General features: G+C 42.9%; 1 protein-coding gene across 5 annotated transcripts in view; it reads left to right on the plus strand.

Moving 5' to 3' along the window:
* Positions 1-17,747, plus strand: part of mctp1a (multiple C2 domains, transmembrane 1a) — a 128,668-nt gene that overhangs the window by 82,872 nt on the left and 28,049 nt on the right. For all 5 annotated transcript variants that reach the window (XM_006784080.3, XM_006784081.3, XM_006784082.3 and 2 more), the window contains 4 exons: positions 288-389; positions 848-922; positions 3,399-3,518; positions 11,241-11,357. In XM_006784080.3, the coding sequence (XP_006784143.2) occupies positions 288-389; positions 848-922; positions 3,399-3,518; positions 11,241-11,357 (414 nt within the window). The remainder of the gene's footprint in view (positions 1-287; positions 390-847; positions 923-3,398; positions 3,519-11,240; positions 11,358-17,747) is intronic.

A 17,747-nucleotide genomic window follows, 5' to 3' on the forward strand; every position in this document is an offset into this window, starting at 1 on the left:
TGTATATATAGACTTAAGCATCTGTCTTATATTCATAAAAATAAAGCCTGTGAAGGAACTGTGTGTATAATATACCCGTGCTCTGCTGTACAGTACGATTCCCCAGGATAGTTAATTTCTGTTTGACAGAGCTGAGCTGCAGTGGGTAATGAACAGGTACTTGTCAGAGTTGCCACAGTTGTTTTGGGTTCCCTGTCAGCGCCAGCAGCTGGGGTTCAAAGGTGGCCCGGGGAGCCGATTCAGCCGGGTATTGCCAGACAGACGCCTGTCATGTCCCTCTCCCACAGATCCAAAATGGAGAACGCAAAGCCTACGCCTTGAAAAGCAAGGAGCTGACAGGGCCAACAAAAGGGGTCATCTTTCTCGAAATAGACGTGATTTTTAATGCTGTAAGTCTTTCTTTTGCTTTTTTGAGCCTCCTCCCCGATTTTCTTTTTCTATTTTGCCCCCCACCCCCTATTATCCTCTCTTGTTCTCCCCAGCATCATCCCCCTCTTCTACGCTGCTGTTGTCTTTATTCTCTTTGCCACCCCCCTTCCCTCGCTTCCCGTCTCATCCCTCGTCCCTTGTCCCTCATCCTCGTTTTGGCTTTAATTATCGAAGACTCCCTCTCAGCAGCTTTTGTTCGCCCATTCACCATCGCTGTGTGTGTCCCTTTAGCGGCCATCTTGCAGCTTTCCCTCGCACTCTCTCTAGCCTCTGACATGGGGCACGCTCTATGCTTGTGCTGCCATGTTGTGCCAGTACACAGTCTGTTTTTTTTTAAAAAAAAGATCTGAAACAATCAAGATACACTAATCTCTCTCTCACCATTTGCGGTTCACGCCGCCGCTTGTGTTTATTCCAGGTGAAGGCTGGTCTCAGGACGCTGATTCCTATTGAGCAAAAGTATATCGAGGAGGAGCCTCGAGTGTCCAAGCAGGTACATCATGAGCCAAACTGTGTCTTCATTTATTGACTATATAAAAACGTATTTTCCAGATGTGTGATATACATTTTTTGTTTGTTTTGTTTTGTTTCTCTTTACATGAGCCTCGGGTGGGGAGGGAGGGGGGGGTCCTTTTTTTTTTTTTTGTTTGTTTGTTTGTTTGTTTGTTTGTTTTTTGGTTTGTTTTATTTTGTTTCTTTTTTTTTGTGTATAATGGCAATGTTTCCATTATGTATTGTGACCATGATTTGTGAAAAAAATAAATTTAAATAGAAGTTTAAAAAAAAAACAAAAAAAAAAAAAAAAACAAAAAAAAAAAAACTGTGTCTTCTACCACTCCGCCTTATTTTTATCTGTGTCCACCACCGCACCCCCTATTCTGCTTAACTGTCTGAAGCAAAACCAACAACCCTGGTGAGTGGCATCTTGTAAAGCACAACAACTGTGTGGGCAAGATACAACAGGATGATTGAAGGAAAAACAGCATTTTGTTTCTCTTTTTTTTCTCCTCCCTTTCCTCCTCTCCCTCTTCTCTCATCTCTACCCCCTCGCATCCACTCTGAGTGGTGAATAGAAATGTCAAGCTGTCAGCTCTGGGGTGCATAAGTAGATTGGCCATCCTTATAGTTGGCCCTCTTTGCCACTGCTGCTTTGCACTTCATTGTCACGCTGCTCAGTGTGGCGGCACCACAAAGAGATGAATAGTAGGGGCTGGCCCGCATCAGACGTGTCATATGAGTGACCGTTTGGGCTCAGCAGTCAGTGTTGCACCACGCACAGCCGAGCACAGCCCTGCCTAACATAGCACAACACAGACACCAGCTCCCACACCACCCTTTTGTCAGCCCTCCATCTATTCCCTTCTTTTCCTCACTGTTTCTGCCTTTGCTTTTTCTGATGATTCCCATCTTGGCCCACTCTGAGCTTTTTTTATCTGCATTTCACCCCTGACTCACAGAGATGACCCATGTCAGCATCTCGCAATGATGATGTCACTCGCTTCTTTGGAGGGATTGCCCCTTGAGGACTCTTTTGTGTGGTAGCAGCTCCCCTGCTGTTGCTTGCTGCTCAATAAGTAGACACGCACTAAAAATAACATAAAATACACACATACACACACAGGCTGCCTGACATCAAAGACAAGATTTAATTCTAATTATGGCTTTTAACATAACCGATGACTTATCCACTTTCATAAGTGATCGAAAAAATAACTACAGACTGGGATTGACATAATAAAAAATGAATAATCCCTGTCTGGTGTTATAGCAAAGAAAAGTATAACATGTACATAAAGTAAACATGCTGAAGAATGTGCAAATGGATGATTTGAACTCTGAGCTCGCTGATGTGGACACAAAGTAACCCTAACCATAGTTTGGCAATAAATATTGACACAGAGTGCAAAAGAGTTCAAATCCGCTAGCATCAATAAACTGAAGCCACCGAACACATGAAAATCCTTATTATAGTGCTGCAGACACATATTATATACTCACTTTACACACACATTAAAACACACACAATTTCCCAAGGAGTAAAAGAATGCCCTGGAATATTTTTAAGTGCAAACTGAAGCGACAGTTTTTTTTCCTGTGGGAGCACTTTCCCCTGTTGGTGACCTGATTGGGTGGTTGGCGTTCTTGCTGTTATGCTATTCCCTGAATGGCTGGCAACCCAGGGGGAGACAGCAGTTAGCCAGTTCTATCTCATCTCTGGCCAAATGCCTGGAGAACGCCCAGGGAGGAGAATCCAGGGACTGCTTTGGATTTTCTTTTTATTTTATTATTGTGCTAAACTTTATCACTAGGATAACAGAGTTAAACAAACACTGTGAGTTAGCTCGCAGTGGTGGCCGATCCATGCCAAAACGTATATTGCTATTTAAGTAGAGACATCACATCGGCATCCTCAGGGTGCTCTTAAGTACTGTGATGTAATAGTGAATCCAAAGTGAGGTCAAAGATGCAACCGTCGACGGCTTCATTTAATTTTACAAAGACAGTACAATGAGACACTTTGGGCTAGAAGATCGCTTATTAAGACTTAATAACAGTATGTTGTTAATCAGCTATGGTGCTGATTAACATAACTTGAAAAAACTTTGGTGTTTTTTGCTAAATGGTGGTAATTTCTCACCTTAACTAAATGTAAATGAGAGAGAAAAGTGACCCCCTATAACACTACGTCACCTCAAGTGTCTTATCAGCGGGACTCTGACAGCTGTGCTTAGATGGATCGTTTTGCTCCCGTTTTATTTCCAACACATCTACCTGTCACGCCGAGCCTCGTTCCCCCATCTGGTTGTTTACATACCGGATATACCATTTTCACAGTGAAGCAATAAATCACGCACAGCATGTTTACAACCCCATGATCCGTTCCTCGGTTTAGCACATTTTTGACCTTTAAACCTTCGCTTGCATAAATGTTTTACTTTTTGTTGTTTCCCTTTTTGTTTTTCGCCCAGTTGCTTTTGCGCAACTTCACCCGAGTTAGACGCTGCATCATGGTCCTGATCAACGCGGGCTGCTACATAAACAGCTGCTTCGAATGGGACTCTCCGCAGAGGAGCATCTGTGCCTTTGTGGTATGTGCACGTCCCATCAAATACACAGTAAATGTGGCATACCACACATAAAGCTGCACATTTACAACATGACAGGTAGATTTGTGTGTGCGCGTGCGTGTGTGTAATATATGTTTATTTCTTACGTGCAGTTGCTTGATTGATGGATCGTGCTGTGTTGTTTCAGATGTAATGTAGGGAGAAATTTGTACCTAAATGTAATTGCTCCTTTCTTTTGGCACTGGAAAAATCACATAACCTGTGCCTATTGATCATTCTAAATGTATAACCATATATTTAACTGGTTGCACTTTGTGCGCGCGATAGAGACGTGCACACACTGCTCACCGAGAATGTAGGACCATGTCTGTTAACAGAGCAAGCATCCTTCACTCATAATTTAACAGTCTAACGCAAGAGACTATTGATGTCTCAAGCACAGTCAAGCGCATCCCAGACAGACTGTTACTCTCACTCTTAGATGTCACGCTGTGATACACTGGATTAAGTTTTTTTTTTCTGTTCTTGTATTAATTGCACACATACACACACACACATCGTATACTTTATTTGGCACTATTGGCCTTGAGTCTCACTTACTAGGAGTAAGTGGAGGGTTGGTGTTGCAGCTTAAACACTATTTTATTAGACCCATCAGATGTCCAAATACTGAGAAAATGCAGCTACAATCTACTGAAGGGTGACAAGCTGTTCTTGCAGACAGTAGAAATTGCAGGCTCCTTCTCTCGTCACCCACTGGCCTCGTCTTCATCCTCTCTCTCTCTCTCCCCCCTGTCATCTGTGTCTGGTATTAAAAGGTGAAGTGTAATTGGACAGCAGAGCTATCAGTAAAACGACATTCTCCTGCAGGGCAGCGAGCGGCTGCATGGAGGTTTCTACCCCAAATATGACAGAGCAGGCATTTAATCCTGTCTGGTTTAGTGTCCTGACTTAAGTAGCTACAGGACAGGTGGACCCAACTTGCCCCAGCCCTTTACCATTGGATCACAGAGCATCCTCAGCAGCAGACATTAGACATTAGCAGCATTTGGCTGGATGACATCAGTTTAATCTCTCCAGAGGGTGTACGTGTGTGCGCGCATGTGTGTGTTTGCACAGCGGGTCACAGTGTCATCACAAGACACGGGTCAGAAGAGACACGGTATTGATCAGTTAACATTTTCCTCTTTGTGTGAGTGAGCACATTTGTGTGCAAGAGTCGGCGTGTGCATGTATTTTCTCTCATGTAAGACTGAGCTAGGCGGGAGTCCTTGGGTCTTATCTTTTTATAAATAAATGAATGTGTCAGACAAATAAAATGTCAAGGAATTCACCCAAAACAAGGTCATTTTAGAAATACCAATCTACATGGGGAGAGGAGAAAATATAGCCTTGGACAGCACAGCCTCTGTGTCAGCACATCCAAACAGATGTATGTGCCTTGTATAGATCCTCCCAAGTTTATTTTTTTTAACACAGTGTGTAGTATATCCATTTCTAACAGTTCCTACTTTTCAAATTCTGATTGGATTCAGGAGACGAGGAACGATCTATCTGGGCCAAGGACACAGTGTTTTATAGTTTAGAGAAATTCAGAAATTTAGGTGTCATTGTAGTCCACCCACCTATCCCCGGCTCTTTTGGGAGTCTGTTAACGTAGGAGTGAGCACTTAGCTAAAAGCATCAGAGTATTTAGGGCCTCTCCTCTACACAGGTATTCCCTCCCTCCCCTCCATTTCTTCATCCCTGTCTCATTTCTCCCTTACTTTGAGGGGCCTCTTAATCACTTCACTCATCTCTTTAAGTGGGTTTTTATGGGGGGCCATCTGGCCAAGGTGGTGCATTCATGAAGGTGTACTGCTGTGTGTGATTATGGGCATGTGTGTCTGCATACGTGTGCACGTGTGTTTCTGTCTGGTTGTCTTTTTTTTTTTTTAAATCCAGATGTTAGACTTAACTTTCCAAACATGGCCATAGCTAGAGAGGTGAGAAACTTACCAACGTGCGCACTCCTTAACTGCTAAGTGAGCCCGGGGGGGAGCAAATTTAAGCGTGCTCGTATGTATTTTGTGAACGCAAGAGTACATCATTGCAGTTGTCAGACTGTGTCACTGCTCGACACTTCTTCCACAAAAACGATCAAAATTTTCTTCATGGTCTCTTACTCTCCTTCTGCCCAATTCTGAAATACCAGCCGCATGTACACATCATCCATTAGTGCCAGCTGTGTTTAGTGTGTGCATGTGTATTGTGTGTCTAGTGTGTATGTGTGAGAAATAGAGATATTGCATAGTCTCACATGCAGCTTTTCACTCTTTTCTCTCTCACACCCACACTGTTGTCACCCACCCATCCCGACAGTGAATCAGCCACCGTGGCAGCTTTGCCTGAGGCGTTGGCACAATGGACGGGACTGGAGTTACCTCCTGTCCTGCATGATGGGTGGTGTCTGTGTATTTGTGTGTGCGTGTGTGTGTGTGTGTGTGTCTGTGGGTGGTGTCTCCATTCCCCGTCTCAGGGTTAAGCGTCTGCTTCCTCTCTCCACACCTGCAAGCTGAGTGTCTCTCCGTTCTATCCTTCCATGCATCCCTGTTCTTTTTTATCTCTCCCTCCCCTCGGCTTTTCCCTCCCGGAGAGTTGAGGCCATTGTCGGGCTGAGCGGTGTAGGGTTCTGTTCTCCTGCTGCTGCCAGCTCTCCCCACGGCCCCTGCAAGACAAGGCTGTTATTGCCCCAGGGACCGCAGGCCTCAGCAGCTCTTCCTCCAAACAAATTTGCTGTAACTTTATCTGCAATTGGGCCCTGAATTGGGAGCAAATAGAGGCAGCTTTGTGAAGCTCGGGGAAGGGCGAGGGCAGCGAGCTGGGGGTTGTTGGGGAGGCAGGGGAAATGATACCAGGCTCTTTTATGTCAGGCAAAGTAGGACTCTTATCAGGAAGAGAGCCCAGACAAGGGAGCTACTTCTAGAGGAAACTGGAGCACCTATCACCTGCTTTGCATTTAGATAAAAATTCACCCTGCTGAAATAAAAAAGGGGGGGAAGCAAAGGCAGGTACAGAAGCAACTATTGGAGTGTATATGTGTGTGTGTTTGCACATGTCTGGCTGGTGGTTTGATACACAGTGCGAAGACACTATAGTAGTCAGCAGTACACACCACTCCAGGTCTCTTTAAATTGCTCCTTTGACTCCCCTTCAAAGAACCTGTCTAACTTTTAAAAGTTTTAAAGTTAGGGAGTTCGTCTTTGCCCACAGCAAGGGACAGCTTTGAAAGATATGCTTTCACGTTTCACTGTTCTCCTCATTTCCAAAATGAATGATAGTTGAAATGTAGTGGCACGACTAACAGAGAATACCAAGTCAGAGTTTAATCACCAGAGATGGAGACTCAACAGAAAATGTGAGGCCTTTTGATATGAAGTCGCGATACAGCACCCTTATTTCTAATTGGTACCCGTGGGAAGTTGTAGCATTGTGATCACAAATGTCACAGGCTTTATTGTATTGTTGTAACTGTGATGTTGCAAAATGACTGCCTTTGACACAATAGTTTTAGTGATTTTGAGCTTCCTTTTTTATTTCGAATGAACAGCATTAATTGTGCTGTGGATCAATGTTCTGCATGAGAACAGCAGGGGGCAGTCTAGCACCACCGAATGTTGTTGTGGGTCTGGTCAGAAACAGGACACAGTCTCCCTCCCTCTTGTTCCCTCGAACTTAACAGGACTTCTAGTTGCTATCTGGCAACACTTAGTGCCAGCATGGAAATTGATGTAAGAGAGATAAAGGGGAACTCTGAAATCCAAACTTCAGTTTCACTCCACTGAGACAGAGCAGGGGGAAGTTAGCCTGGTGTGTGGTTAATGTAAGCCAAAGCACTGAATATTACCCTCCCACAGTGCTGCGGCAAAGAGCCGCAAGGACGCGGGTTGTGTTTTGAAACAAATAAAGCAACTCTCAATGTGCCGCACTAAGTGCTTGAATAAATCATTTTGACTATCTCTTTTGTTAACATTTTTTAATATAGCTTATCGTGCTTGAATATTTTAATATTAATAGAAAGCTTTAAACATTACAGCTGGAATGAAATCTTAACTACACAGATGTGTCAAAAATAATTTAAGTTCTGTTTAGTGTTTTATTTTCATTTTAGCCAAAATGTTACAAATAATACTGGCGTGATTTTTGCTTTGTTAGTTTTGTAATTGTCTTTTTTAATTACGCATCTCATTTCAGTATCAGCTCATGCTCAGACGTGAAGTTAGCCCATTTCAAATTTAGCCTTTAACTATATCTAAGCTGGTTTAGCAGATTTGACAGTGGAAGTCCTGATTTCACTTTGTTTTGTGACAGGTGAATAGTTTTGTTCCTGGAAATTTATCGCATTTCACTGAAGATCACTGAAGCACAAATAATGATTAGAAGAAGAGACGGACTTTTGTTTTGACTAAACGGATTTGTCGTCTAAAAGTAAATTCTTAATTTTCAATTGTTTTCAAGTTGTCACTGCCGACAGTAGTTTTGGTGACACAATCAAATATCCATCACATAAGAAAAAAAAAAGATGTCCACTTATTTCAGTAGGTTTGATAATTACAGAAAATATTTGTTACAGGAGAAGTAAAAACAGGGTCCAACTCACTTTTTATAACAAATAGATGTAATGTATTTATTTACATACTCGCTAAACGAAATCAGAGAGCGTTCCTAATATGAATAATACAGAAAAACATAAGCAAAGAAAGACTGTGTTCATATATTTTTTAAAAAAAATTACATTACCATGAATGCAGCATTAATAAACAAAGCAAGAACGGGATGAGCATTCCTCGTGTGTAGTGTTCAGATATTCACTGTGAACCATCACCGGCCGCTACATAATGTATCTGTGGCCACAAAGGGTCATTTACAAATTATTCCCGTAGACCACATCTGGAGCTTCATCTAGCTTTTTTCCCCTTTCGATCCAACATGTTTTGGTCCTTTTTTTCCCCTTTTTTTTCCCTCCTCTGCTATTTTCTGGTCACTGACATCCACAGCAGGCTTCTTCCCACTCCCTATTCTCCAGGCGAAAAGCAGCGAGCGACGGGGGGTGACTGTGATCGCCCAGTCCCGGTGGAAAGGTCCAGGCACTGCAGGGCCCCATTGCTGCCCGGCCGGTGGGCACATAGACGGTGCAGGGCCGGCCGCTGCTGAGCCGGGGTGTCCGGTTTCTCTAGCTGCCAGTCAAAACTTCACCCTCGGCCACCTTAACCACCTGGAAGAGGAATAAAGGCAGATGACAGGTTAAATAGCCTCTGACAAATAGAGAAAAGAGCAGGAATTTATTTATTTTTTTGAAAAAGAAGATTTCAATGCTTAAGTACAAACATTCGGACAGTAAAGTACAAGTTAATTTTCTGCTGTGTGATGACAATGTGAGTGAAAAGACTACCACACAGCAAAGATTTTTAAAATGCATTGTTCTGTATTCCTACTGTAAGTGGTATTTATAGTAGAATATAGATCAGAGCGTGTGAAGACGTTTATAAGTATGCAGTTATTAATAGCTTCTACTAGAATAGTTTCAAAGAAATGTGCTGCTCTGTTTGCTCAATTGAAGTCAACTTTCTGCACCTCTGTTGCACATTTTTGCAGTTAGAAATTCTCGGAGTGTTTATCTCCGTTGCAGATCATACAGATTTGTAAATTACAGTAATTTGGAGCAGATGGATAATTTTAGAATAGTTATATTTTGTAGGGAAAACGTGCGCAATGGTGTGTTATTGTGTTTGTCTGTACGCAAGTTTCTGCTGTCGACCTTTTTCACAATCCTAACAGCGTTTTCTGATGAGTGAAGGGAAATTGTTGTGTTGCTTATTAGTATACAAATATGAATTATTAAAGAGTTTCTTTCCAGTTCTCCTACACAGCTGTATCAGAGAGAGACTCTGCGTATGTAACAAAGTAAGTCGAGCCTGAGAGAGACGGAGAAAGACTGCGATCCTTTGGGGAGATTTGCCTGTTTCACCAAGGCCATTCAGGTTTTATTTGAAGAAGAAATTTTGCTCTGAGCATTATGCAAATGTACTGGACATTTCTAATGTTTAATTTATGTCTTATTTTTTTTCTTCCTTTTTTTTTTGCTTTGTGGATTCAGCGTCTGTTAGTTAATTTTACATGGAGTTATAATTCCGCTCTAAAGTTTGGATACGAGCCTTTCGAACTTTTCCACAAAGTTGGAAAAGTTGAGGATAAAAATTTAATTTGTAAACATGGTTTTATTGCGAGGGGCTTTTTTCCAGCGATACTCACACGCATGTGTTTTTGTCCGTTGTGACGTAGCAGTCGAGTGTGTGTATGTTTGACTGGCTTTACTACAATAACAACAGCCTGGAATGCACTATGGTGCTGAGATCTTGAACCTCTCGTTCACATTAACCTTGTATTACACACATACAAAGGCAGAAATTAAGCAGTGTCGTTGTTGATAATTGAGCCTGCGCTCACTCTTGCTGGTGTTTGCACAACCAAACAGGATAAATCAGAATTGGTAGACAGACATCATATGAGCTTTATACAGTAATAATCTCAATTTCATCACTTTTAAAAGTTTCTCATCAACACTGATTGTTAAATAAGGTTGTCTTTCCATACACAGACTAATTAATTTCAAATCTGCTGTGCCCATATTTGAAATAATGGATTACTCATACTTGAATTCAGTGAATATGTTTCACAGCGAAAGATTAAGCATTAGGCATGGTTTGCATTTTCGGCATTTGTTATAATTGCTGCAGTTTTTTTTATTATTATTATTATCAGTCGCGACAAATCTCTGTATACTTGAACATGATATTATTCGATAAGATAAATATGCTTTCGCTCTATTTATTTCTGACAGATTTTGTTTCCTGAAAAACGCCCCGTCTCAACCTTTCATTTACATTCGACAATGCTTTCTCACAATCTACACAATGCTGCCAGAAAACATCAGCCTTCCATGATTAGCAATTTTACTTTCCCACACGTATCTTCCCAACCACCGCAGTAATCTGTTGTCAGAGGCTAAAGAGTCCTGCCAAAACCAGAATACAAGGTTTTAGGAAAGGTTAATTTTCAGATGGTACTTTTCTTGTTTGGTGATGAGAGGGGAGGTATAGAGGTTATGGTTTTGGCAGATGGGTGCAGAGGAGGTTAGAGATGGGGCGAACGACTCTTTTGGGCCAAGTGAGAGGGTATTGGGTCTTGGAGTGACAGGGTTAGGGACTCGGGTTGTGGGGTGTGCGGGGGTCATCTGCTGGAGTTTGGGGTTGAGTATAGAAGGGTCAGCTTTGACGTGCTGCGGCTGAAACGGTACATGACCTCAGACTCTGAGATGATTGGCATGGACGATAGAGGCTCTGACGGCTCATATTTATCCTCCTCACCATCCTCCTCCTCCTCAACTTTGAGACCCAGAAAAATGAACCCTTAAGGGGTCATGGCGGCTTCACCCTCAGCTCGCTGACACCAGGCCTACTTCTTTGTTAAAGCAAAGACTCATTTAATAGTTTTTACTGCATGGAGTTTATGATTCTGCATATGAATGTGTGTTGTTTTTTGAGTCACACATATGGCACATGTGGCCAGCTTAGATTCTCAGGAGTTTGTCTCATGAACGCCCGTATGGCGTCTTGAATATATACATTTTTAGCCCGCGTTGATCTCTCGGATTTCTTTTTGCTTTTCCTTCACGAGCAGTTTTCACGTTGTGTCTTTCAACAGCTTTTTGTCGTCATCGTTTGGAACTTTGAGCTCTACATGATTCCTCTGGCGTTGCTTCTCCCCTTGGCCTGGACCTACATGCTCATTGCGTCGGGGAAGGACACCAGGCAAGATGTGGTGAGTAACCCCATCGCTTCTTGATATCCCTCCGCCTTTCTTTCCTTTCACTGTAAAAGCCCATTTCCACATACAATGCAGGTTAAATTCAACCACAGCTGTTTTGTTGGGACATTGATTTACTGCATTAATCATGCGATGATACATTTCCAGACATATTAAAAACAGTAGATATTTGGGACGTGACATTTTGACTGCTGATGAGCATTGATGTACAGATAAGTGAGAAATAGAAGGTTGCAGTTTCCTGTAGAATTGTAGAATATACTCTCAGATTGAACTGCACACCGCAAACTTTGAACAGATTTTGAATTTCACATGTGAAAACTCTCTGCCGATTTTTTTTCTTCTTTTTCTTAATAAAAATCTCCGTCTGCCGCATGAGGTGCTGCATTCTCAGTGCAATCTCACATTTCTCACTTTGCCTTCTTTGAGGCAAAGAAAAGGGAGAAATAATAGGCTGTCACCTTGAGCAATGTTACGCCACTTACCTGGTAGTATATTTATTTAATTCATTTATTTTTTATCTCTTATACCAATTAAGTGATGTCAAAGCAATGTCATGGAGAAACAGACATGTTTTAATCATGGCCAGGCACATTTGGAGAGTAGAGAGTGAAAACGAGAGAGCGAGCTGGACTATGGCATGAGCGTGAACAATGAAGTGATTAATTTTAATAAGTGCCTTTTTCTCACTTGGAAATAACCAGTTAACAGACTTCCGATTTCCTTGCAGTCTTTTGCCTTCTATATGTGTATATTTATCTCTTCATAGGGATTCTATGGGTTAGATTGGATTGGATTTGGAAGAGGTATTAAATTCAGTCATCATAATGAACCAAATCTAATAGCTGTGTGTCATTGCAATATTACAGAATTAAATGTGAACTCTACATAGCATATAGCGCAGATTTATTGTTTCGTCTCAAGAGCTAATCTTCTCTATTCATAAGCTTCCATTTCCATATTTGTTCATTTAAAAACATGGCATTAAAATTAGCAAAATGATCCTTGTGTTTCTTGACAATAAACTGGCACTTATACTCCAGTTTTTGGTTCATGTTTAAAAATCATATTTTCACTGCATGCGCTCAAGTGAAGAATTAAAGGTTTACTATTGTAGGTAAGTTCACAGACAACATAAATCATTTGCGAAGAACACAGACTTTAATTTTAGAGACACTTTTCTCACCTGTAGATGGCGACATTGCTTGCAAAAAAAAAAAAAAGAATAGCCACACATGCCTTAAGACAAAACCTGGCGTGATTATGTGTCTCTCTACCTGCTGCTTGTATTTATCCAGACCTAATGATATTTTTTTCTGTGTACTTCCTAAGTAAAATGAGGCAACAATGGTTGCATATCCCCGTAATGTGGCACTCAATTCACATTCCAATAAGTGCATGTAACTCCCACTTCATGTGGAATTGCTTTTCTCTCTTGAAAGGGACTATTGTGTCTCAAGTACCTCAGGACTTGGTTGAAACCTTAAGACATGTTCATACTGTTGATTCTCATATGGCAAGCGCCTTTAAGTATAACAACAATGGTCTGCCCAGTTCTACTTAAAGGTCTTACGAGCAAAGACAAAAAATGTCAGATGTTAAAACTCAGTGTTTTAACATCTGGTGCTGTCTTAGTATTTTATTATTGTTGTTATTATATCCTCTCCAAAAATCTCCTTTTGGAGATTTACCTGGTCAAGAAACCTGTCCAGCAGATACAATTTAGGATCTATCTGCTTCATTTTCAAAGTAGCATTTCCACACTTGATCGGGATCTTCTGTATTTACAGCATAAATGCAGACCACATAATTTGACTGACTTCAGCTGGGCTTGTTGGGATGAAAGCAGGGCGCCTTAAAATATTTCCCACCAACTAAGAACCATTTTCATTTGAGTTTAATGTCTTGAGGCTTGTCATGTAACTACTCTACTGGATTTATATGCCAAGGGTTAGACCAGACCAGGGAGTGGTTTTGCCTCTGAAGCTTGCTTTAATATCGCTGTCTTCAGAGTGTCGTTGAGACTGGAGAGTGTTTGGTTGAATTCGAAGGATTATCAGGATCATCAAGAACGGGGTGTTTTAAGACACGAGAGCACCGCCTTTAACTTTGGTATCTGACCTTCTTCAGTTAAATGTCTTTACTGTCTAATATGAGCAGCATTTGGCAATAGCTTTAACTGAGTGTGTAGTGTAACTCTTACAGTTTGACAGTCTTGATATGTGTGGGTAGGAGTGTCGATGATGGCGCTGGCTTAAGGAGTTTTTGAGGAGGCTGGTGGTGAGATAGTTAGAGGCGCACTAAAAGATCGTGGGATAGCACTAAGGTAAATGTGCTCTAGGTTTGTATGCAGGTGCATCCGTAATGCATGAATACTAAATATTGTGTGTGTATGTCTGATTTCAATTAGTATATTCCCTTTATTCCTAGGTTATAACAAATAAATATGAAGGACTGCAGTGTACACTCATATACATTTACACAATTCATTCCAGGTGTGTGTTTGCATGGTACGAACACGAGTGTAGAACGTTAATCTGTGTGTGCAGATACAGATAAAAGTCGTCTGTGTGTGTTTGAATCTGCTGTGCGAGTGAGTCTTTGCAGTGATGCATCTGATGAAAGTTGAAATTGTCAAAGATTGGCTCTATTAATGCCTCTTTCTTGCTGCTGTGGCAGCTGTGCACAGGTGACACAAAGAAAATTCTCTGGCAATCACTGCCCCGCTTGTGTCTCTGTTGCTGTCTCACTGCCTTCGGGTTAGTGCACGCGCAGGACCGTCTCTCCTTGCTTCATTATCAGCTCTGTGCCTCGTCCACTCCTGATATTAATATCTCGTCTCAAATAAGACTAAAAGCAAAAGTAAGGTACGATAGAAGCATTTGTTATTTTGCTGAAATGCTGTACACATAGACAAACACACACATACACTCGAATACGCACATTTAGACACAAGTATCCCTCGAGTCCTGTCCCTGTTTGTTTTCAGACAGTTTTCCCCCGGTGCAGGGGGTGGGGGTGAGGAGGAGGGTGAGGGGGGTCTCGTGGATTCCTCTTCCGAATCTTTATCAAGCTGAAGTCATGGACGACTCACTGTTTCCCTCTTGCACTTGGCAGAGACACTGAAAAGAATAGAAAAGAAAACAGGGGGAAAGGCTTTCTAATTACTTTAAACAACACACCAAATTAAAGCATTGTGCTGAGCTGAGCAAGGGTCAGCATCCGGAGCGCTGCGGTTTTCCAGCAGTCTGGGGTGAGGGTAATGCCAAAGGAATCTCTGCTGAACTCACTCTGAAGGTTGAGAGAGAGAAACAGAGACGGTGAGAGAGAATGAGAGAAAACAGGAAAAAAAAAAGCCCACACTTGAGTACAGACTTCCTAATGAACTGGCCTTGCTTCATCTGACGGGTTCAGCGTGCTTACCCTTCGACGCTTTTACACCACAACCACAACCCGTATCCCTGTCTATAGCGAATAAACAAACACAGTGTTCTTTACATGTTGTATTTCACCACTCAGGGTCACTGACTGTTGTGCGGTTACATGCTGCTTTGCAAACAGATCCCGGATCAGCTGCTTCTTAGCCTAGCCCCAACCTTGACCGGTACCTGCTAAGCAGTCAGAGCGTCCTTAAGAACAGCGATTAAAGGAGGCACAGCACCAGTAAGGTCCCCGACCTCCTTTCTTATCATGTAGCACTCTGACCCGTGAATGCTGACTCTCCAGCACCGTTGGCTGACCTGTATGTCATGGTGTAACGTGCTCCCTTGCTCTCTGAGCAAACAAGAGGACCCTTTTATGTTTTTGAATATTTGCTGAATATATGAGGATGATGCTCCTTTTATTTGTGCATTCAAATGTATTATTAAGAAAGACTCATGCTATTTTTCTGCTTCTCCGTTTGCATCGCAATGAGATGACCTCTCCATCTCACGCTTGTTTGGATACCTGGGACAATTTGGAGGTTACATCTGTCCTCACACTGGGCTTTGGTCAAGCAGAGGACCGAGAGATGGCTGCTAGATACATGTGCACGCATGTCATAGCAGCGAGTCGTATTCTTGCGTGTGCCTGCTTGCATGAATAGATGATGGGCACCGAGATTAACAAGCAGCAACACATCCCAAAAGAAATCTTTCCTTGCCGTTCTCTTGGCCCAGAAAAGCCATTACCAGATGTTTTGAAGGTGTTAATTTCAGTGCTGGCTGTCGGAGAGGATACATATGGAACACGGTGATGTCTCTTTCTACCACAGGATGACGGGCAATTAGGCCTCGTCACACTGGAGCACCATCCTCTTTATCCCATGCTTCAGACCATTACATTGATTCACCCAATGGATCCACCAAACCATTACGGAAGAGAAGACCTTAATGGCCTGAAGATACTTCACACTTACATACACGCCTCCTGTGGCACGATAGCTGACTATGATAAGTCCGCTCTCACCACATGGTGATTTGAATCATTCTCACAGAGCTTAGTTATTGAGGTCACAAGGATCTACTAATACTAGTTTAATATTTACTTTTCTCTGCTGTGTGTGACAGCAGCGTATTGTTCGTTAGTGTAAATAAAATCTGGTTTATTTCCAGTCAGAATTGTCACGTTATTTGAACACTGTATCCTTTTTAGAGCGAGTCTTTATTTGTTCTATTTTCTCCTTGATTTTGCATCTCAAAACAACTTTGCTCGCAACACTGTGCCTTGACATCTGCCCTCATTAAGAGCCACGCGCAACGCAGGTGGAGTAGAAGTAAATATTAGGAAAGGCTGGAAGGAAAAGAGAATGCGCTGCCTATTATACCTCAACTCCTCCAGGAAGTCACACCATTTTTTGCTCATAAAACTGTAACTCTGGAAAGACAAGGGGAATGAGAAAAGGAGATGGAGTGGGAGCAGGAGACAGAAAAAGACAGGGAGGCATTCAGAGAGATGGAGGCAGAGGAAAGCAGCGGTGGATGGCAGGCACTCCTCAGTGTGGAGTCAGACATGGCAGTTGGTGACAGGTGACAAAATCAAAAGGTCATGTCACTTTTAACTGGGAGCGCCTGTGCCCCGCTGATTTCCCCCGTGCCGCCCCGGCATCGCCGTGCTCATCTCTGCTGCTCTCGCTGCCTCTCTGTCTCTGCTAAACTGGCAGATAGGATGGCAGGCTGGCAGGCAGAAAGACAGGCAGCGGGCATAGTTTGAAGCGGGACGGGAGCATCGGGAGCAACAGGGATGCCACTGCAAAATCCTCCCATCCTTTTCATCATATTGCCACCCCCCTCTCCCATCCCACTCCATTTGTCTAACTCCCTTCATCACACTGAACCTTTGTAACTGTCTGTGCTCTTTGCTAACAACACCAGCAGTTCAGGGTGTCTGTCTCAGTGCCTGTTGGTGTTGTTGTTGTTATTTTGTCTTTATAGCATACCCACCCATAGCTCTTTGTTAGTGTTTTTGGTTTAAACCTTGAGCTTAACTCTACAGATGTATGTGTTTCTGCCATACAAGACATGTAGTATGTTACTTGCTCTAGAACTCGTTAGCACAATTGAATATGAAGAACAATGAGAAAAGCTAGACTTTTTAGATCTGAGAAAGACAAATAATGCTGGTGGAGCTGCTTAATCTCTGGCTGAACACTTGGTGATTTGTCAGTGGCTAAATAGGAAAGGAAGAAGTAGCTGGTGAGTTCGAAATGTCACAAAACAAGCCCAAAAACTCAATATCTTCCAGCGTTCGCGAAATTTGGTGTTGCTTTCATGAATATGGAGCTGCCCTTCTCACCCCCACCACCAGCTCCGGTAGCACCCCAGCCTCACCCCTATCTAGCCCCCTGCTGGGTGAGCCCTGGCTTGGGCAGTGCAGATGGAAGGGCCCCCCTCTGAGGGCCACGGCTCTGACAGCTTGTGAAGGGCCCGCGTGGGTCAGCCAGGCTCAGCCTTATCAGCCGCGAAGCTCTTCCCCCAGTCTGCAGAAACTGTGGTGTAGGCAATATGTGCACACATACACATGCACTCATGGACAGTGCATACCAAGCAGGGCCTTGAGATCCCCCAGCCAGCCACTCAGCCAAACCTCAGCAGCTGGAGAGGTTAAAACCCCCTCACGTATCAAAGAGGAAAAGCAGCAGGAGGAAGGAGGGAGGGATAGAGGAATGGGAGAAAAAAAGACGGAAAAAGTATATCTTCATGTTCGCTGGCGATGTCTGCCTCGCCGTCAATTCCCCACGCGGCTGTCATTGGGAAGGTGAGGAGAGGAAATAGTGGAACTCCGTACGGCCAGCAGAGAGAAGGCCGAGTTGAGAGGCAGTTTTCAGGGGAAAGGTGAAAATGATGTAGCTGCTAGTTTAGTAGTAGAATTTTACTTTTCCCCTGTGGAGTGTTTGTGTGCGCT

Source organism: Neolamprologus brichardi, chromosome 12 (genome assembly GCF_056152115.1).
Source record: "Neolamprologus brichardi isolate AB-2024 chromosome 12, ASM5615211v1, whole genome shotgun sequence".
In the NCBI taxonomy this organism is placed as follows: domain Eukaryota; kingdom Metazoa; phylum Chordata; class Actinopteri; order Cichliformes; family Cichlidae; genus Neolamprologus; species Neolamprologus brichardi.